General features: G+C 37.1%; 1 protein-coding gene across 1 annotated transcript; it reads right to left on the reverse strand.

The window, feature by feature from the left end:
• Nucleotides 1-13,734: 13,734 nt before the first annotated feature.
• On the reverse strand, nucleotides 13,735-18,565 carry LOC107827167 (accelerated cell death 11-like). Its single transcript, XM_016654251.2, has 4 exons — nucleotides 18,172-18,565; nucleotides 17,380-17,552; nucleotides 15,078-15,223; nucleotides 13,735-14,105 (listed from the first exon to the last, which is right to left on the reverse strand). Exons 1-4 carry the CDS (start codon nucleotides 18,376-18,378, stop codon nucleotides 13,999-14,001), a joined length of 633 nt encoding a protein of 210 aa, XP_016509737.1. The 5' UTR covers nucleotides 18,379-18,565; the 3' UTR covers nucleotides 13,735-13,998.
• Between the last annotated feature and the right edge of the window lie 4,250 nt (nucleotides 18,566-22,815).

The following is a 22,815-nucleotide window of genomic DNA, read 5'->3' on the forward strand; positions in this document are numbered from 1 at the left end:
CTTCTCGCCTTCGGCTTCTTGTGCTTGCAAATCTTTCTCCAAACTGAGGCTTCTCAGATTTTCTTTTAGGGCATGGATAGTTGCTTTGTACCCTTTTTCCTTTTCTCCCCAGATCAACCGCTCTTGGATTTTATCATTGAAGTTTTGAACATGGGGTCTTTTTGTTGGCCTTCTTAGCTCAGGCTCTGGTACATCATCCACGCGAGACCGTTTTTCAAACCACCTTGCATATCCAGGATTTATCTCACCCTTTGTAGTGTCTGGGACTTGAGTATCACTTTTTAAGTATCGACATCCATTCCACATCTGCTGAAGTAGAGCCTCGGGAATAGTGGCTTCTGGGTGTAATTCGATTACTTGCATACTCAAATCTTCATCATCAGGAACTACTTGATATCTCCCTAGTTGCCTTAAGACTCTTAGTGGCGCATACGGCTGAATGCTTCTCAATCCCAATAGTAGTAGATAACTATTTGAGGTTGACATGTGTATTACTTCCCTCATCGGGAGCCATCCTAAAGTCCATTCAATCTGATTTGCCGTTAAAGCCTTTAGATGAGATACCCATGCTTCTATTCCTTCTGGAGCCTGATAATTTTTGTTCTTTCCTCATAGCTCTCGATGCAATTATCATTGTTTGACCCATACTGTATGATCTTGGGCTGTTGTTGGAGATGTTCCATCACCCACATTTGCAACAAAATTTTGCATCCTTCAAAGACCTTTGCTCCTGATTTACATAAAGTCAAAGCCCGATAAATGTCTGATAGAATGATGGGGACAAAGGTGTGATTTTCTTTGGTGGTGAGGATTTGCACAATTTTTGCGGTGCGAATATCAATTGTTTGCTCTTTGTTTAGGAAGATCACGATTCCTAGAAAAGCCACCATGAAGGCAAAGCGACGGTGAATCTGCCAGATGTCTTTGTTTTGCTTGTTAGTAAGGCCTTTCTCATGAATTTCGAACCCATCTGACTTTCCGAACCTTGAATACAAAAAGTTAAAGGAACAACATCCATTGATGACATTGCTTTTCCTGATTTGACTGCTGATGTTCAGAAGGCCGAAGAATCGAAGTACCGAAGGAGCCTTTGTGAATATCAGGCTTTGATTTCTTAGACTTCCGTCAAAACCAGCATATCCAGCTATTTCCTCTAATGTAGGAGTAAGCTCGAAGTCAGAGAAACGAAAGACATTGTGAGCAGGGTCCCAAAAAGTTATTAACGCCGCAATCAGATCATCACGGGGTTTAACTTTCATAATGTCCGTGAGATTTCCCAAATGCTTGACGACCCATTTTTGACCGTCTTCGCCTAAATCATACCACCACATTTGAAGCTGAAAGAGAAATTCTTCTGTACTCGTGGATGAGGGGCTTTGTGTGGTGCTCATTTTGTATCTGAAGTTTAATTTAATAGAGTTAAGACTCATTTTGAAAATAAAAAAAAAAACTATTTTCAGAATTTTATATTTTTTTGAAAATTTACACTAAAAAATCATTTTATTTATTAAATATCTTTATTTCAAAAAAAAAAAAAACAACCCATTTTATTCCTCTCTTCTTACCATGATTTCGTTTAAGCTGGTCAACAAGCATGTTCGAGGCAAATGAATGCACAACTAGCAAGTAGGATGCATTAGGATGGTCTTTTTGTTTCGGGTTCACCTGTCCTAGACAGACCCAACCCCTGTGTTGAGTCTCCAAGGCCAAATGTATATGATGCAAATATTCGTTCCTACTAGGGATCCGGTACATGGCTGAGTTATTCTAAGTGTAAAACCTGATGTTGATTGTTCTAAACCTGGCTTACCCAAACGGACAGTTTGAGCCGAAGCGGGGGCAACGTACCGGGAGCACGAAAGTCTGCCCGGCCTAGTTACTTGTCCCAACTCCGTCTTATTTGGTATGACTTTAACAGAAAGGTGGGTCACGCGCACGTGTACACCATAAATTCAGAAGACTCAGAAAGAAGGGGGTTTCGTAGCAGTTGTATATATTCACAATTCAAATAATATTAAAGCGGTAAAAAGCAACATTTAGCATATTAGCATATAAACAGTTGAAAATCATATAGTAAATAAAGCCAATTAACACAGATATTTTAAGCTCGAATTCTTTAAACCCTGAACCAATGGCTCTGGGTTACAGTTTACGCCCCTAATCCCCAGCAGAGTAGCTAGAGCTGTCACACCTCCTTTTTACCGCGCCCGCGGGGCGCGTGGGGAAGTTTTCTCCAATTGAAGGACAGTCGAAACGGGATTTATTTAATTATTTCAGAGTCACCACTTGGGAATTTTAAGGCGTCCCAAGTCACCAATTTTAATCCCTGAATCGAGGAGAATATGACTCTGTTTATTATTCTGCAAACCAGAAATCCTGAGTAAGGAATTCTGTTAATCCGGAAGAAGGTGTTAGGCATTTCCGAATTCCGTAGTTCTAGCACGGTCGCTTAACTGTTTTTATTATTGGCTTAATTATCTTGATTTTACTAAATACGTTTTTATTGCATGATTTTACTACCGCTTTTTACTTATTGTTTACAATTATATGGACGAATTACGCGTACGTATATTCGTATTATATACTTTTTATAATTACCGGGGATCATGCCACGCGTACGTGTACACAATAAAATTGTCCATGTTATAGTTTTTATAAAAATATATGTTCGAAATTTAAAATAAAATCAGGAACATCATCACCCTTTTTATTTAAATAATGAACTGCACACCTCGGGTTATATGAAATTATTTTAACATCCTTGGAAAAATCCTTTTCTTAAATATTCGCTCGAAATTGCGCGTACACATAATCCGAATTTGCTTTTTTTTTAAAAAATAATCAGGGTACGCGAACGCATCCCTAATTGCGTAAAATTTTTGTAATAATATTATGGATTTTCCACAAAATTGTTTATTATATCTACACATTTTTTATATGAAAATCCTGAGAAATTCACATTTAAGGGAGCTTTGAATTCTTTTAAAAGAATTCACAATTTATTAAATATAGACAGTCGATTATATTTTTCCGCGTATAAATTATATTCATCCAGACTATTCAAATTCAAAGTAAAGAATAGGAACATAATTAATACTATTCTTCACAAATGCGTTATATACATATACCAAAGGATGAATTGCATATGAAACTCATAAAAATGATTTATGAAGGGAAGAAGTGTTTTTGAACAATTTTTATTTATTTATTTAGTACAAATTCTATCTCTAATTGGCATTGATATAAAGTGTTGCAACTTGTGCTTGTACATCTCATCTTTTTCTCATATATTTACCTTTAATCTAACAGGCCTAATTATTTTGTTGATTCTGCTTATGGTTAAATGTAAGATATATATATAATTAATCCGATTAGATTCTCAATTTATGAGAACCCTTGTTGCTAACTTTCACATTATAACATTCCTAGGCCATTTGTTATTTTAAGAAAGAGAACAAATCTACCTAATTGACTTAATAAGTAATTTTGCATACAACATTATTCGCCCTATTTTGACGTTTGCAAACATAGCGGAGGATATTAATGCAACTTCCAACTATTGATATTAACCATAATCATTATTACACCATATATGAATAAAATGCAACCAATCATTAACTAGCTTTGAACAAGAACTAATTAACTAACAGAATAAACTAATAGCATATTTTCCTTGATATTTCCATATTATGCTATACCTAGCTAACAATACCATAAAGTTTAAATAATGGCCAACTTTACGCCAAGTTTCCTATCTTAACCATTCAATCATAACTATATTTTAATGAAAATTTAGAAATTTAACCTTGTTACAACACTTATACAGACTGCAATAAAGGACATTTAACTTACAGTCATCCTGTCGACATATACTACTTATTTGATCAAGAAACAAAACTGAATTTTTAGCTAAAGAGCTCAAATGAATAGAAAGTAATATTACAACTCAAACTGTATTTATTGTCATGTTGAAACCCATCACAACATAAGTTTAAAAGATGTGTACCTGGCAATGAAGGAAGGAGTTAAAATTTCAGCAGTAGCAGCAGTAACAAATTCAGCAGAATAGCAGTATTTCCACAGATTTGAGCAATAATACGACCCGAGGAAACCAGATGCACAGTATAGTATTTTTTAAAGACACTTCAGATTTTAACTGAACAGTGGAATCAAATAAAGTTGAACAGATTCAACAAAAGAACAATATTTCAGATTTCAGTTTCTTTTCAGTTTCAAATTCCCATTTTTCTGATTTTCTGTTTCTGCTGCTGTATCTGTGTGTGTGTGTGTGACTGTTCTCTTTTGTTTCTTTTCTGTTTCTTTTTCCTCTTCAGATTTTCATTTTTGATTTTCTGCTTGATTTTCCACACTCAAATCTGACTTTTCACTCTCTTAAAATCTGCTAAATCATATTTTCTTTTGAACTACTAATTTTCTCTCTTTCCTTTCTTTTCTGTCTGAAAAGGTTCCTAAATCAGATTTTTCTTCTTCTCTTCTCCTAAATCAGATTTTTTCTTGAACTCTCAAAAATCCCCTGCCCCCAAAGTCTGTCCAGCTCCCTGTATTTATACAGGGCTGGTCCTATACTCTTTTAGTGCTGGATGGACCCTTTTCTCCTTTTAAAATCAGAAAGTTTCCATTAAAAACTGCTTTTGAATAATTTAAATCCTATTGAGTGCTATTATCCTGTTTTTCAGCAGCCCCATTATCCCTTGTTCCCCATTATTACTTAAATTATAGCCACTATCATTCCATTATAAGCACACTATCACATTACCCTACTGTTTCAATCCAAAATAAACCTGAAATACTACTATATTTACAGCTTTTAAACTAAAGTCAGAATCTGTTACAAAACAGATTTTAAAGTCTGTTTTAACAGTTATAACCATTCCTAGGATTAACCTCCTAATACAATTGTATTTAACCAACCTTTGTAAATTCAAATTCAAAACTAACATCACAACAATATTATACTGAATTCAGCCTAATATTCAACTGAATTTCAACATTGGACGAAAAATTAAACAAACACAGGAGCATTGTCAATATACTGACAATGCCCTGTTAAAAAAAACAATATATACACATCATACATTTTAATTTACTGATTTGTAAACAAACATGATTTAATTGATGAGTATTAATCAGTTGACTATTTACAACATTTGTCCATAATCAGTCTAAAATAATAGAAGCACACTATTTCAATCAGCATTATTATAAATGAGAATTCATATTATAACTAATCGATGAACTTAATCGAGTCGATTACTTACATTGTAAATAATCACAACCAACAGAAATAGTTTCATATTTGATCATATAGACGGGCATGAGACAAAGATGACAGAATTAATCAAAACAAATCATGAAAAATTAACAGGCTATTAAGACAAACAACAATACACGTAGAATACACAAATGAAATAGAAAAATACCTCTGAATCTTCAAACTTCATACGGACTCGAACTCAACTTGGATTCGGACTTTGTTTGAAATCAAACAGACCTTAGTCGAAGTATTTTCCACTGAAAATACTTCGACTAAGGTCGATTAAACCTCAATCTTTATTTAATTTGGACAGAATCCAAAAGTCTGGTATTTCTAGGTTTTTTTTTTTTTGAAGATTCGATTTGGGACTTAACCATTTCTGGTCAGATTCGAGGGGGGCCAAATACGACACAAGGGTGAGGGTAACCTAGGGGTCATTTGGTGTCAATTTAGAACAGATATGAGTTTGTTCTTGTTTGGTCCGAATCTTCAAAAGAAGATTCGAGAAGCTCGGAAGTGATTCGATCCAAACAAGCAACGGATCCATACCTAGGGTGGTTAAGGGAAGCTATGGTGTCGATTTGGGGCTGTTAGGTTTAGATCTGAGTTCGGCTCGAATCTTCAAATGAAGATTCGAGAACCTTTAGGAAGATTCGAGCCAAGAGGCTAACATATTCGGATAGAGGGTGTTTAGGGGGTTCTGGGGTGTTAAGGTGGTGACCGGAGGCGTTGATGCCGCCGGGTTTCAGGCGAAGGGGAATAGGTGCGGCTAGGGTTAGGGGTTTGGTTTGGGAATGATGATGAACAGTGAGAGGGGGGGTGTTAAGTTAGTGGCCGGGGTAGGGGTTTGATCCTTAAATAGGGGTGGGGTGGATTGATCTCATCCGTTGGATCAATTAAGATGCACGGTTGAGATCAATCCACTTAACCAAACGTTGTCGTTTGGTCTAAGTTCAGGGTCAGCCTGGATCGGGTCATTGGGTCGGGTAAAGGGTTACGGGTAATGGGGTGAGATCTCCGCCGTTGGATTGATTTAATCCAACGGTCTTTGATGAAGTGCGACCAAACGCTGTCGTTTTGGCTCGTGTAAATTGGACCGGACAGGTTATTTGGATTGGGCTGTGGGGGGGAGGGGGGTAATTTGATTTGGGCCTGGATTTTAATCCAGGTCCAATTTTTATTTACAACTTATTTTATTTTATTTTATTTTATTATTTATCATTAAAAAATCCTAATAAAAATTATAAAACAATTTTAACCTTACACAAAATATTAATTACTTTATAACAACTATTTAACACATAGTCAAAACATTAATCATACAGTAACATATTTAAAAATAGAACGAATGCATATTTTTTGTGATTTTATTTAAATTATCTTTCAAATGCATAATTAAATCCTATATGCATGCAACATGTATTTTATTTTAATTTTTATTTTATTATGACAAAGTAAACATTTACGGACATAACACAAATATTTAACACCACGCAAATTCAAGAATTACACAGTAAAAGAAATTTATTTTATTTTTTGATTTATTTTGGAGTAGTTTTCGTAAGGCAAAAATTACGTGCTCACAGTGTGTAACAAGGACTATTTGCGCAAGCTGCAAGTGCAAAAGAGAACGCGTATAAGGAACCAAATGGATGTTGGTGACGCCGTTTATGCGTGTAAATGTGGCATATGCTCGCAAACAAGACATGATCGTCCTAAATGTCCTTTAGGTGGTGTGCGTGGCGGTGGTAATCCAGCTCCTGATGCAAGTTCGTCGAATGTACCCAACTATCAAGGAAACACCTAGTTTTTTGTTTTCATATTGTTTTTTTGTAATACGTGTTTGTACTTGTGTATGTTGCAATATCTATCAAATAAAATTATGTTCCACAATCTTGTTCACATCTTATTTTTTAACATGACCTTTTGAATTGGAATGCTGATATGGTTGTTCAAATATTAAACTTATTGATGTTAGAAAAAACTATAAAATCAAGACATATTTTATTATCCTTCTTGAAATTAAATATGTAAAGCGTGGTATAATACTACGTTTTGTGAGTTGTCTTGTCGTTCTGAAAAAGATGTAAACCATGTGAAAAAGTTGTTTCGTTCCAGAAAAATTAAATATGTAAAGCGTGGTATAATACTACGTTTTGTGAGTTGTCTTGTCGTTCTGAAAAATTTTAAAACCATGTGAAAAAGTTGTTTTGTTCTAGAAAAAATAAATATGTAAAGCGTGGTATAATACTACGTTTTGTGAGTTGCCTTATCATTTTGAAAAAAGCTGAAACGACTGCGAAAAAACTGTTTCGTTTCAGAAAAACTTTAATATGTAAAGCGTGGTATAATACAACGTTTTGTGTGTATGTAAAACGTGGTATAATACTACGTTTTATGTGAAATCTTGCCTATAAATAACAGACGCATTCTAGTTATTTTATACGCTTACCAATAACCAATAACAAATATTTCCATAAAAATAAAGTTTCTCTTTAAGCAATGTCTCAACAACCCCTTTATGTCCCAAGGTGCGAGTGCGGAAAAAAATGCATGATGTACGATTGTTGGGAAGAAGCTGAACGACGCTATTGGGCGTGTATGAACAATTTTTATAGGCAACCCGACGATCCTACATGCAATTTTTAGGTATGGATTGATGAACCCTGTCAGCAGGAATACTACAAAGGCCAGTTGTATTTTCTTCATAATTTGTGTACGAGGTACCGGGAAAGAGAGCGCCAATCCAAGCAAGAAGTTGAGAAGCTGAAGGCGAAACTCAAGGAGGTGGAAGAAGAAAAAAAAGGATGGAAGACCAACTCAAGTGGTTGGAGCAGAGAATACTAGGCGGTCGTGACTAAATAATGGCATGTACGTGTTAAGCATCGTAGTGTATCTTTATGTTTCCCTCGTCAAGCGTTTTCATTAGTTGTACTGTTTGTGTTGTGTTAGGTTTGCTATGTTTGTGTTTGTATTGTACTGTTAGAATAAAATTGTTGTTCAAACGCAGTTAAAATAAAATTATTGTTAAAATAGAATTGTTGTCATTATTTAGATAATATAGTATTTACACAAAATACAAACAAAAGTAAATCAATGAGTCCCGCAGCCTGTGTGCTTCAGTGCTGCCGCTGGCCTGAGTCGCATCCCCTATCGTTCGGGTACACTATCAGGATCATCATCCACCTCTTTATGTGGGGATGCACAGCATCATCGACAGTACAACTGACAGGATCGGTAGAAGGGGTCGTCGGGCCGTCAGCGACCTACAAAACAATTACTAAGCTTAGCATATGAAAATGTATATTAGTATTGTACATAGTAAGTCAAAAACATTTTCTCACCATGGCCTCGTCGGCCTCCTGAGTATACACATCCGTGGTGTCCTCATCATCGCATACAGTGGCCTCCGTGATAGGCTGCGACGAAGCCTTAATAAAAAAATTAAAAATTAATTTATGGCAAATCATTAAGGAAAAGAAAACCAATTGAACTTTTACAGTAATACAAACATACATGCGCCTGTGGTAGATCCGCATCAACCGTCGGGGATGAGGCATAACTCAACCTGTGCCCGCCATCCACGTCTTGGGTCGGCCGATACTCAGCTATGGTCGATGGGCCTGAAAAGAACTGGTCTACATCTCCGTTGAATATACCCGTGATCAACAATGTATCTGACGGGGTGACCTGCAATGCTGGTAGAGACAACTGGAGGCTGTACGATGGCATGCTGCTGGAAGGCTCGTCTAGTTGAGGGAAATAACCCGGCTGATCATCTCCAAGATCTTCATCATGTGCCTCAACAGGTGGGTCGACAGGTGCCTCAACGCCCCTTGCTGGGGACCACCTCCTCGCCGTCCCCCACGACCCCGTGGGGCACCCCTACCTAGTGGGACAACCCTGCCTCGTGGGGCAGTCCTGGATCGTGCCCTACCCCTGCCTCGTGGGACAGGCCTACCCCGATGGTACTCTTCTGGTGCCGCATAATCAGCCTCATGATCCAACCTCGCGCCATCTCTGGCTCGTTGCAGGGTCCGAAGAGCCAGCTCTTCCACCTGCCAGCCATACTCACCAACTGCAGCATTGTTGCCATGCTGCTGCATCTCCTGTCCCAACCGGTAGAACATGTGATGCCCAATAGCCTGGCAACATTTATAATGTTGATTAAATAACGCTATATCACAATTATAAGATATTAATAATCCACAAAAACATACCAGTGCCTCGTGCCTTCCGATGTATGGTCTGTACCGATCGCCAAGTACATGAATGGGGTTCCCGATCATCAGTCGGGTGTGAAAGTGGTACCATGACATATACAGCTCAATAGTTGCCTCGTGGATCTGTGAAGGTGGTGGCGGAATCAACTCCTCTCGCTGGTCCCAAATATGGACATGCGCCTCTAACCCTCCTACAAATTCATCGTCCACCCTGGTACGGTCATCCCGCTGATAATGTGTAGGCACCCATGTAGGCTCCCCCGGTATCCCCTGGGGACGGTGAAACTGGCGAAGTACACGCTCTGTGGCATGATGCTCCACCACATCGAAGTACATCATCGGGACGGAAGTGCTCCAAAGTAGTCTGTCGACTGAGCAATAATCGGGAAGATGAGCTAGCAACTCGTCGTTGTATGGCATCCAGATGAACTATGAAATAATAACATAAAAGTGAGTATGCGCAACACAAGTGAATTTATAACAAGTAAGTTTAGATACATATTTACCTGTCCGGCCACTAGCATATCTGACACATCCCTAACAAGGGGGAGATTATGATGAGCATCAGTCCCTCGATAGTTCCCACGCCGGAGAACCCACCTCGTAGCTAAAGGGAGAAACGGAGGTCCTACACCCGGCTCTAGTGGTGGTAGAGGTGGCTGCAATGGCAGGATCCGCTGCCAGGCCCAAACCTAAGATAAAAGGTTGACGTAAAATTTAATAGTCATTTTGACTATATAGAATTCGGAATAATGAATAGAGTATTCGAAAATGTTGTCACCTGTAGAAGCGGAAGAAAACCACAAATGTCCACCTGGGTGCCCATGCTCGCCCGGCACATACTCCTGTACAGGTATGCTAGAACAGCGGCACCCCAGTTGTACTGGGGTAACTCATCTAGCTGTTGCAGATGATGCAGAAAGCGCATACTCACTAGATTTCCCGAAGTGTTCGGGAACAAGACACCCCTCAAAAAAAGGAACAACGCTAATCTCGTGTACCGGTCAATATGGATATCCTCTGTCTCGCCGGTAATATCGGGGTGCAATACCTCCATATGCTCTCTCATAGTTGTCACAGAAATGCGACTGCCCCCTCTAAGTGCAGCCTCACCCTGTGGTCTGAAACTAGTATACTGCCCCAGCAAATCCAAATACTGGGGACGCGTCATAGCTCTCATATACTGGGGCAGTGCAACAACCAGTCCATCTACATGCAGCCCATACAAAACCTGAACATCCTGAAACATGATGGTGGCCTCTCCAGTGGGCAGGTGAAAAGTGTGTGTCTCTGGTCGCCACCACTCTATCAACGCCGTGATGAGAGACCAGTTGAGCTGCATCCGCCCAATCTCAAGAATTCTAAGGAAGCCCGTAGCACGCAAGCGATGGACTACGCGAACATGGAAAACTCTCCCCTTCAAAAGTCCCACAAGTCGTCCGGTCTCCTGGCGCGGAGAGTCTGATCCAATAGATGTCCCTCCCATACATAGGAGGGCCTATGCTCGCCCTATAACACTAATACCTCATCCTCGGCTGGTCCAGGATGCACATGCAGCAAGTCTATGTCGTCTACTATAATTTAAACAATATTAATTGTGTGTTTGTGTTATAATAAATTAAATAATTAATTTTATAATTGGACAGAGTAATTATCTATGGGTTCCAGGCTCGATATTTGAGGTCCAATAGCACCAAGCTATCCTTAATTATTATGTGTGTCAATTTCAACATTTTTAGAATTTTGTGTGTTGTAATAAATTAAATAATTAATTTTATAATTGGACAGAGTAATTATCTATGGGTTCCAGGCTCGATATTTGAGGCCCAATAGCACCAAGTTATCCTTAATTATTATGTGTGTCAATTTCAACATTTTTAGAATTTCGTATGTTGTAATAAATTAAATAACTAATTTTATAATTGGACAGAGTAATTATCTATGGGTTTCAGGCTCGATATTTGAGGCCCAGTAGCACCAAGCTATCCTTAATTATTTTGTGTGTCAATTTTAACATTTTTAGAATTTTATGTGTTATAATAAATTAAATAATTAATTTTATAATTGGACAGAGTAATTATCTATGGGTTCCAGGCTCGATATTTGAGGCCCAGTAGTACCAAGCTATCCTTAATTATTATGTGTGTCAATTTCAACATTTTTAGGATTTTGTGTGTTATAATAAATTAAATAATTGATTTTATAATTGGACAGAATAATTATCTATGGGTTCCAGGCTCGATATTTGAGGCCCAGTTGCACCAAGCTATCCTTAATTATTATATGTGTCAATTTCAACATTTTTAGAATTTTGTGTGTTATAATAAATTAAATAATTAATTTTATAATTGGACAGAGTAATTATCTATGGGTTCCAGACTCGATATTTGAGTTAATTTGACAACATATATTAATTTGTTATTTTTGTAAGTTTATTTTATAAATTAAATAATTAATTTTGTAAAGTGTAATTGGATAGAGTTTGTAGTTAGTACATACTTAAACTACAGAGACTCTAAGCTAAAAGGTTCTATATTTTACTACGCTAAAAGGCTCTATATTTTACTATGCTAAAAGGCTCTATATTTACTACGCTATAAGGCTCTATATTTTACTACGCTAAAAGGCCACTATTCTTTAAGCAAATAAATAGTCTAAACTAAATAAAAACAACAAATATATGAATATAACATTCACAAAATTACATATAAAACAGTAAAAGATATTTGTGAACAATTTCATTAAAAATAAAAATTATTTATCAAGTTTTAACTATTTTTTGTCCCAAGGCTAATAATTCAATCCGGGTATAAATAACATACAAGTTTAATCGCAAGCATAACACAAATTAATGTGGAAACACATTCAACAAAACAAATATGCATATGCTCTACGAGTTTCGACATAAACTAAATCGAAATACCTCGATTTAAGTTTTTTGAAATATCGAAAATTCAAAATTTTGACCCTGAAAGAAGGAATCCAAAGCTTGGGTTGTTGCGGGACCTACGTTCTTTACTTTTTGTGTGGCGGGTGGGGCCCAAGAATTTTTTTTAATCGCGGGGGGGGGGGGGGGGGGGGCAGTGGTGGTGGTGTGTTTTTTAAAAAAATGGAAGAAGACAGATCGTGGGGAAGAAGGAGGGGTTATATTTTATTATAGGGAAACGCAGTATAATATTGCGTTTTCCTTAAACGCAATACTATACTTCGTTTTCCTATAAAAAAATTAATTTCTAATAAAGCGTAGTATAATACTGCGTTTTATGTAGAAATGTAACTTTTTTTTAATTGTATAAACGTATTTTAAGTACAAAAATACGTTATTTCAGTTTCGGACTCGAGTTTCTAGTGTGGTGTTTTTTGTGCGAAATAATTCGACAGTGAGGGGTAAAATTGTATTTTCACGTTTGGCTCAAGTCGCATTTATTTATGGGAGGTGCTGTTAACAAGTATTTTGCCTTACCAGTTACCACAGACCAAGGCTCTTCACATTTATATTTAGTGCCTTTCAGTTATACCATTTCTACTCAAAACACATAATTTTTTTTTTAATAAAATCAGTCCTGGTATTTAAAATGTATTTTCAGCATTTAACGGAAAATGGCATTCCCTCACTTATGCTGAGGAAGTAATATTCTTATAACTATCTGACTTTTCGTAAATATTAGTAGTTGATTCAACTAACAGTTAAACATTATACTACAATATTTAGCATTCAAAATTTTCTTCAAAACACACTATGATTTGCTTCAATTATTATATATATTCATGCCCGATACAAACATTGGAGACATTTACAATCACGAATGACTTATGTCATACCAAACTCGCTAATCTTTTAACTTATTTTGCTACCCCGAGTTAAGTGGTCATCGCCTTGTGAAATATCACCTTCTAGCACAAATTACTAGGGGAAACACCAGCATATAAGCTGGACATAGTCGCATGCTCAAATGGAGATAAACCTGACCTCCACAGTTACCAGGCTAAGAGCATTGATAAATAAGTTTGTCATTATACATACTAGTAGATTTTCTCTACGTGGGCAGAGCCAAAGACACTGGAAGACGGTGAAATCAAAATGATATATTTTCGTTTTCTTTCCAAAATGATGAGCTAAACCTCTCCCCAAGTGTTGGTAGATGATCTGTGCTTTAGGGCACTTTGCTGTTAAAGAGATGGTAGAAATGACACAAGATAGCCACTCTAAGAGGCTGTTGTTCAGAAATCAGCCAGTACATCCTGAATTTCAGTTTTTCATTTCAGACATTTTGAAGGTAAGATTTTTAGTTTAAAATTTAAGGAAAAAATAAATACGGGCTAATCTCTAAATAGCATCCTTGAGAATGGCTATGTGTGCACTTGCCCCTTAAAGATGAAGTTAGTTACAAGTTACAATCAAATATTTGGACAAATGTTTTGCATGATTATATATTAACGTAAATAGTGATTTGAGGCGAATCACGATAAACAAATGGCGCTTTGTCATCCAGTTTAGGGTCACCAATCGATACCCAAATCTCTTGAGATGAAGAGTTTGTCAATGTACAGAATGACAGTGCCAGATGAGGCGACATAATTTTGCATCTGCGTTCTTGCGGAGGCTTCTGAAAATAACAGAGAAAAACAACAAACTCATCAGACAGAAATGAAAAAGAAACAACCACCGGAACAGGTCGGTGACCTATTCAAGATCTGTATACATGGACTATAAGGCATTAGATAGGATGTGAGACTGAGAAAGATTTAGGTGGCCATGAGCACTGATATGAGGTGTGTCTACGGACCCATTCTGAACAATAAAAAGGCAACAATCGTGTAGGTAGAGATAGAATGAAATGAACAACTGTCGAAAAGAATTTGTCAGCATACAAGTACAATCACTATATTAGGAACAATTTGTTCCTTGAACCAAGCAAAGTGCAAATTCAGTTTTGACCCCTTTAGTCAACAATTAAGAAGCTAAAACCAAATAAGTAATGAAACAAGCAGGGTATGAAATTTCAAACTTCTGTCATGGAAGTCCTTCCCAAGGGTGATAGGAGAGGCAGACACAAACAAAAGTCCTGATATTTGGACTTCAGTGTCATAGTATAGGAGGGAGCAGCTATCCAACAATCAGGATTATGATGTCCTGGTATTTCAATTCATAATTCATTTTTAGCCCAAAACAGGTTGTGCCATTAAGAATCTAAGCAAATTACTGAACGAATTGGACAAAGCTAAATAATGGTAGGTCCAGGAATTTTAACTAGGGCATTCAAAAAATTAGAACTTGAGACCTAAAGAAAATTTTGAACTATCTTTACCACAATGCCACTACAAGGGGATTCAGAAGTATATATGTATATATGAAAAAATCATCTTTTACCCTATTTATGCTGTACGATTTTCCGACAAAGGGGATTCAATTGAACCCCTTTCATTAGCTGTGGCTCTGCCACTAAACCCAAACCAAGTTCACTTCTGAACAAAAGTTACTGTGCCAGGAAGTGCACTAGACTTGAAGTTATATTTCAGGGTACGTGAGTTGTTGGTTGGGTCAGAGGTACAGGAACTAAGTTGAACCGCACACTCACCATCTTCATTAAGCTTGTTCATCAGCTGTTGCCGGGTGGGAAGGGCATACATTCCTGCAGACACAGCTTTCCTGATGGCCCATCCATGATATGGAGCAAACACTTGTTGATATGCTTTTGATGCTGGATCCTTCAAGGAATTCCCCCTGCCAAAGACAGTTACCAAATGTGAACATCAACTATCGCTATTAAAGCTGAAAACAAAGATACCTGTTAGAAGAGGTCCGAAAAACCAGTTAGTAACTGATAACATTCAAACACTACAAATCTCAAAGTTTTGCAATAACATGTCAAAATATTTAGCTACTTCCCAGCACCTAAGAAGAATGAAAAAACAGACCAAGAATTTGAGAAATTATCTATTCTTGCCAAATCAGCCACCAGAAGGGCAGGTTCATGTGAATATCCACCGTGTTAAACAACAATTGATTTGCAGAATAGAATAAAACTCCATAATATGTTGTGACTTGTCACTGACTTCCATGCACCTTAAAGTCAACAAGTACACTAAAGTTTGAAATTTAATACCTACAATTACTTATGAACATCAACCTATGTTAATGATTCCCGACCACATGGGTAGATTCATGTGAACATCCATCAGGTTACGCCAAAAACTGACATTTCTCACTCAAAGAAAAGCTGACACACGCGTCAAGTACTCTTTCACTATCCTTCATAAATTTAAAATATGCAAATATGCTTTTTGGGGGATAGTAATGTTTCAAACTGCTATGCATGAAGTTCACGCCTACTCCTCCCATTCTCCTGTTTAGAGAAGGATAAGAGATAATATTGGTTCTCTGGCGGGAAAAGTAGGTATTAATGAGTTTCATTTAAGGGTTTTATGATACTCTGGCCATCTGAAAGGTTTAAAGAGGAGCACAACTAGGTAATGTTCTTGGAGGTTGAAATACAGAAGTTAATCAAGCACGTAACAAGTTTAACCAAGCAAATTGAGGGCCCATTATTGTGTAATGACCAGTCATACTATCAACAAAGTTAGCAATAATAAATAAATAAGTTGGTAAACATTTTCCCTGTTGCAAATTTCATGCTTAATTTTGATTCTTCTTGTCAGACTTCCTCGTCTAAATAGCACGCATGTCCCTTCATATTCTTAGATTTTTATTGAGTTATGTGGTTTTGCTCGCCTCACTTATTGTATTCCCTGTTGCTATTATTTGGAACTACTTATCCTTTATCTCCCTCTTTTTCTCCTCCTCCTCTTCTTCTCACCCTTTCCGAGCTGAGGGTCTATTGAAACAGTCTCTCTCCCTGCATTAGGTAGGGGTAAGGTCTACGTACGGACTACCCTCCCCGACCCCACCTATTGGGAGCATACTGGGTTTGTTGTTGTTGTTGTCAGACTTCCTCATCTTAACCATCAAATCATCTGAACTTGGATAACATATGTTTTCCAATCATTTTGACGGAAGCTCATAACTTCCTGTCTTCTTTCTCTTATTCTTCTTCAGCAGCAAAGAAGAGAAAGACCTGGTGAAAAACCAAGTTGTAAAACCTAGAACTTTATACTTCCTCAAATCTCTTTCTCAACCTCGACTGCAATATTCCTCAGCACCAAGCTAACGGGAGGTTTCTTTCTTTCTACCTGAAGAACTGGCTACATGCCTACACCCCATAGCAATGGCTTTACAGTAGTGGTCTAGAGGCAGAGAAGAGAGGGAGAATTCAAAGACGATCTTGGGTTTCTAAAACTAGTGTATGTAACTGTACAGTTAATCCACAAGTTTATGGAATTTCATGTATGTATGTCCCTGTTGCTGGAAAATGTTGTTGTCATAATAGGAGTATATTTTATTTTTTGATTGGTATGCTACCTCATTATGTTCTGTTCTCCCTTTCTAAGTACAAGAGAAATGTCATTCTCTGAACATCTGCAAACCTGATGTTCACAGAAGTTGACATCTGACATGTCTGTAACCCAGAAGAAATAGGCCCGTGGTATTAAATAAGCAGGCAGTTTATATACCAAAGGCCTGCCAGAAGAATGGCACAGAAATTGAAAATTACTCAAAACACAGAATAATAAATTGGCTTTTGGACCAAAAAAGGACTTAATCAAAGTTTGTAACATCATCAGAAAATTAAGAACGTAGAACGCTGTAAATACCATGCCTTTGGATTCCAAGCTTCTCAGCCAAGAAAAGTTTTTCATAGAGGATAATTTCAGGTGTTATCAACCAATAAACTGTTTTTCAAGAATTTGTGAGATTCGTAACAGGAATTGCTAGTAATAAAGGAAAAATATAAGCATAAAGGAAAAAGATAATAAGCATACTCTGAGGCTATAATCTGCTCGAATAAAACCTTAACCATATCCAGCCCACGTTTAACTCTTAACAAGTTCCTTGTATGACTACCTGCCCTCCTCACACAGTCTGCTTGAACATCTTGATCCATCATCGCTTTCAATGTTGTAATAGACTTTGAAGCCTCTGCCAGATCATCCACCTGTGGTCACCATTAACAATTGCCCAATTACTCGATCAGCAATATTTTTGTGAAAAACTGCATACACCTACATGCATATATTCATATGCAATATATGCTGCTACCACAAGCATATGTTATCAAAGGAAAACCAACTATCAATGGATGTCAAAGGGCAAGCCTTTTTGCTTTAAGCTATATCCACATTCGGAAATAGAGTGCATTTAAGACGATCAATATATTATTATATGAATACCCAAAAAAAATAATCGAGCCTCCCAACAAAAGGCATATGAGACAAGTTATCAGATTAATAAATTTAATAATATCTGTCCATTTCAGCTTTTGATAATCAATTTGATCAATTTCAACTCACAAATATAGCTTAATTCAATAATTAAATTTGAATACTGGAAAACAACACAAAATGTACGATCAAAAACTTTCCACTTTAACCTTTGAAAAGTAGAAAATAAAACATATTATGGTTCACAAGGAGTAATATTTACCAGCTTCCATTCAATAATTACACATTAAATATGATGACAACAAAATCTATCGGGGAAAGAAAAAGATCAATCAAAAAGCGAATTGAATAGTGGATTATACTGTTGTCAATCACAGGGAACGAAAGGATAACCTTGGCGACGTAATCGAGCTCGGCGAACTTGAAGGCGATACCGAGACAGCGGAAAAGAGGGGAGACCAAAGTGCAAGCGCGAGAGAAAGGGGCAACTTCCAGCTGAATAGCTTCGTCTAGGGTTTGAGAATTTAAAGTGTTGGCTAGGTCTTTGAACGCATCCGCCATTTTCCTAAGGGGCTTTTCCTCGGCTGTGTGATTCGCCATCGAATCGAGCGCTGCGGTTTCGCCGGAGTTTTGAGGTAATGTCGGTCTGGCGCCAAAATATGTATTGCTCGACGATTGTGAAAAATGAAAATGAATCTAGTTCCGAGCCTTTGTTATTCCCAGAATTTTGATCTGTCTTCTTTCTAACAGATTACGCTAATAAATATGGCTGGAGCCTGGAGAGGACAAAGCGAGATAGGCTTTAAAGTTTAAATGAAGTAAATGTCCGAATTTGTCTATGTAGGAGTACTATGTAATATCTAGCTAGAGCTGTTTAATTCTGCTCTCCCTTAAATTTTTTGACCCATTCAAGGAGTCCGAAATTAAAATGTGGTTCTTTTGAATTCAAAAAACAAAAATATATGGAAAAAAAATATAGTAATCAAAATATGAATAACGTCTTTTTAAAATACGTTATACCTTAATGGCCGTTTGACCAGTTAAGTATAGCGTCTTTTTACGGCCGTTAAGGTGTAACGTCTTTTAAAAAGACACTATATTTGAATTAAATAAAGCCGGAAAATATAGCTTCTTTTATTAAGACGCTATAAGTATATAAAAGACGCTATACATATATAAATGTCGTCTCCCCCACAGCAATAAAACAGATCTCCCCAAATTAAAAATTCTAACGGCGGTCCCCCCCCTCATTTTTAATCAAAAAAAGCTCGAGTAGAGCCCACTGGTCCCACAAAAAGTGTAGATTCTCGGTCTCATGCGCTAGTTAAGACATTGTTGCTTGTTTCGGTTCCAAATCACAAAATCTTCAGCTTTCTAAAAACCTTAAATCGAGGTATTCTGACTTAGTTTTTGTTAAAACTTGTATTAAAAATACATATTAGTTGTTTTTTATGTGCTCTATGTTATTTGTGATTGTTTTGCGATTTAACTAATTTATTATTTTTTATCTGCACTATAGTATTAGTGTGCTAAAAAAAATCGTAAAATAGAGAAATTGTTATTAGTTGTTAAAAAAATGTTAATATGTATTTTCGTGATTGTTTTGTGATTAAATTGATTTGTTATTTTTATCCGGTTTGGATTATTTATGTTACATCTCGCGTTTTCGTACGTTAAAATTTCGTTTTTAGTTAACCGACGTAGACTCGGGGATGATATCATCTTGACATTAACGTACTTACCCTATTTATAACAAGCGATAAATAAGTGTTATGAAGGATAAAGGGGTACACGGATTAAAAAACGAGTTTTGTTGAAAGTGGTCAATATGGAATAAAATACGGATCGAGCGATAATACCTGATAATTATGAATTAGTACATGCAAGGTACCATATGACCACAGTAGTATAATATATAGAGTATATATGAAGTATTTAAAAAAAATTAGAATTTTAAGTAATTTATGGTAAATTTTAAATTATGTGGGTAATTGATTAATTACCGGGTAATAGGACATTACCCGATTAACTAATAAATGGATAAATATAAATTTTAGATAGCTAAAAAATGACTCTTGGTCATTATTGCCATGTGGCTACTTGTGGAGTGTAGCTAAAACATGACATAAGTTTAAGTCTTATCAAAATAAAACATATAGGCATTATCCATGATGCCTTTGTAATCAATTCTTGGTTAAAAATCAAAGACATTCTGTCTTTGGTTCAAACAAGGACGTTATTCTTCTCAAATTCTTAAGGAATTCAAAAACGTTTCTTTCAAGACTTAACAAGAACCAGAAACATTTTTGCTCCTAAAATTTCAAACCAAGGATGTTAGACATAGAATCATTTCGTCCAAATATTCAAGGTTTCGTTCAAATTCGGAAGCAGAAGTTTCACTTTGATCAAATAATTCAAGAAACATGTATGTTAAGGCCCTCCCTTCTTTTTTTGGTATGGTCCAAATTATACTGAAGAAACGAGCAAGCGCACAGTTTTCATAAATTACTCTATTCATAGAAATAGTAGGGGTGTCTATATTCTTGATTCCTCATGAGAATTATTATTATTTTCTGTTCATGGGTCTCAGAATAATACGCAGTTGAAAAAGTTTATCTGGAAGGATTGTTGAGATTATTACATATTTTTCCTACATTTCACTCATTTATACATGTGCATTGACCCATGACCAGATGGCGTTATATACGCGTATATATGTAAATATATGTATATGAGATATGGGAAAAGGTTACGGCGTTATATATGCACCACCACCTAATCAGCTGGTATATGATGATGGCGTTGCCCACAATGGCTGAAATATGATTCAAACGACGTTATATACGCGTATATATGTATGTATATATATATGGGATATGGGAAGAGGTTATGGCGTTATATACGCACCACCACCTGATCAGTTGGTATATGTTGATGATGTTGCCCACAGTGGCCGAGATGATATGATGGGATGCCCTCTGTGGCTTGATGATATTATGTATACCATACATATGCATGGCACGATATTTATACGCATGTGCATGATATTATAAACATTTCAAAATTTACAGAGTTATTCAGATTTAAAGGCATTTCTGTATTCCATGTTTCATCTATGTCTTTTACGTACTTATTTTCATCCCTTACATACTCAGTACATTTTTCGTACTGACGCCCTATTTCACGGGGCCTGCATTTCATGCCCGCAGGTGCAGGTAGGCAAGCTGACGATCCCCCTTCTTAGGATTCTTGATCAGCGAGATTTGGCGTGCTTCACTTGATCCGGAGCTGCTTTTGGTTTTGGTACGATACGTAATTTGGTCCCATTGCTATTAAGGTTTGAAAGTCTTGTGGAAATTCTGACTTATAGGCTTCTCATAAGACATTTTTTGATTCTCCTAAGAAAGTCTCCATATATTTATACATTGTTTCTGTGTCTGTGTCATTATAAGTTTTTATAAAGTCTGCCACTACTATTCCTTTCCATAGGTCTATTACTGAGCTCCACATTTGTGGGTCATGAGTTGCTATATTTAATATTTTACCCTTACTTCCTCCTTCCTGTAACCTTATAGGTTCTTCTATAAGCATCCCTTTTCCTGATGGTTTTACATTTTCTATTTCTGTCTCTTGATCTACTCTATATACTCTTCTTCTAGGTACATTTCCCGTGATAGTACTATTGTACTATTATGAGTTGTTCTCTGAAATGGACTGGGACTGGTATCAAGTCTACTATACTTGAGAATTAAAAACAACGAACAAACATAAGCCTAAGGATTTATTAATTTTACAGACTTGGAGGAGGAACTAGTAAAGCATACATAAGGAACTATTTTACAAAGTGTTTTGGAGGATAGTTGGTGATGGAAGAGGGTGTTTGGATGGTTTTCTATGACGACCCAAAGGGTCATCGCCTGTTTTTAATTGCATTTTGTGCTTCCGAGGCCTTGAAAACCTCATTTAGAGTCGCATCGATTTGCGTGCGCAGTCCGGGCGCGTAACCGGAAAGCTTAAATATGAAATTCTATAAAAAATGATGAAATTTGAGTTTAAAATGAATAAATTTGACTTCAGTCAATATTTTGGGTAAACGGAACCGGACCCGTGATTTAACGGTCCCGGAGGGTCCGTAGGAAAATATGAAACTCGGGCATATGCCCGGACTCGAATTCCGAGGTCCCGAGCCCGAGAAATGAATTTTTAAAGGAAATTATTTTTATGAAATTGTTAAGGAAAATTGAAATGAAATTCATTTAGAACATGTTAGTATCGGGCCCGTATTTTGGTTTCGGCGTCCGGTACAAGTCTTATATGTGATTTAAGATGTTTCTGTGAAATTTGATGAAAAACGGATATCATTTGACCTGATTCGGACCTAAATTACTAAAGTTGATAGTTTATGAAGTTTGAGAAAAATCCTTTGATTTTGAGGTTTAATTCATTGTTATTAAGGTTACTTTGGCGATTTGATCGCACGGATAAGTTCGTATGATGTTGTTGAGTTAGTACGTGTGTTTGGTTAGGAGCCCCGAGGGCTAGGGTGTGTTTCGGATGTGTTTCGCGAAGTTTTGAACTTGTGGAAAAGTTGTAGATTTCTGCTGTTAGTGCCCAGGGATTTAACCCTTCGCGTTCGCGTGGTCCCTTCCACGAACGCGTAAGGCAAAAATCCTAGGTGCCCAAATTCTTCTTCGCGAACGCGAAGGTTGTGACGCGAACGCGAAGCTGAGGGGGGAGACCCTTCGCGAACGCGTCCCTCCACTCGCGAGCGCGTAAGGTGCTGGGGAGGGGTCACCAAATTATTCATCACGAACGCGGCCACTGGCACGCGAACGCGTAGGCTTGAGGAGCCAAAGCTCCGCGAACGCGAGCCTTTTCACGCGATCGCGAAGGCTTAGCAGGTCTGACTCATCGCGAACGCGATGAGCCTGTCATGAACGCGATGAGCCTGTCGCGAACGCGTAGAGTAAATTCGCCCAGTTAATTTTTAAAATCCAGAACAGTAGCCTTTCGGGATTATTGCAAAATTTCATAAAC

The sequence above is a fragment of the Nicotiana tabacum genome, chromosome 3, assembly GCF_000715075.1.
Source record: "Nicotiana tabacum cultivar K326 chromosome 3, ASM71507v2, whole genome shotgun sequence".
Lineage (NCBI taxonomy): Eukaryota > Viridiplantae > Streptophyta > Magnoliopsida > Solanales > Solanaceae > Nicotiana > Nicotiana tabacum.

Excerpts from the sequence above, each read along its gene's own strand:
- LOC107827167 (XM_016654251.2), bottom strand. The coding sequence starts at position 18,378 with ATGGCGAATCACACAGCCGAGGAAAAGCCCCTTAGGAAAATGGCGGAT. Across the intron at positions 17,553-18,171 it reads AGCTCGATTACGTCGCCAAG|GTGGATGATCTGGCAGAGGC; the intron begins GTTATCCTTTCG and ends TGGTGACCACAG. Across the intron at positions 14,106-15,077 it reads GAACAAGCTTAATGAAGATG|AAGCCTCCGCAAGAACGCAG; the intron begins GTGAGTGTGCGG and ends TGTTATTTTCAG.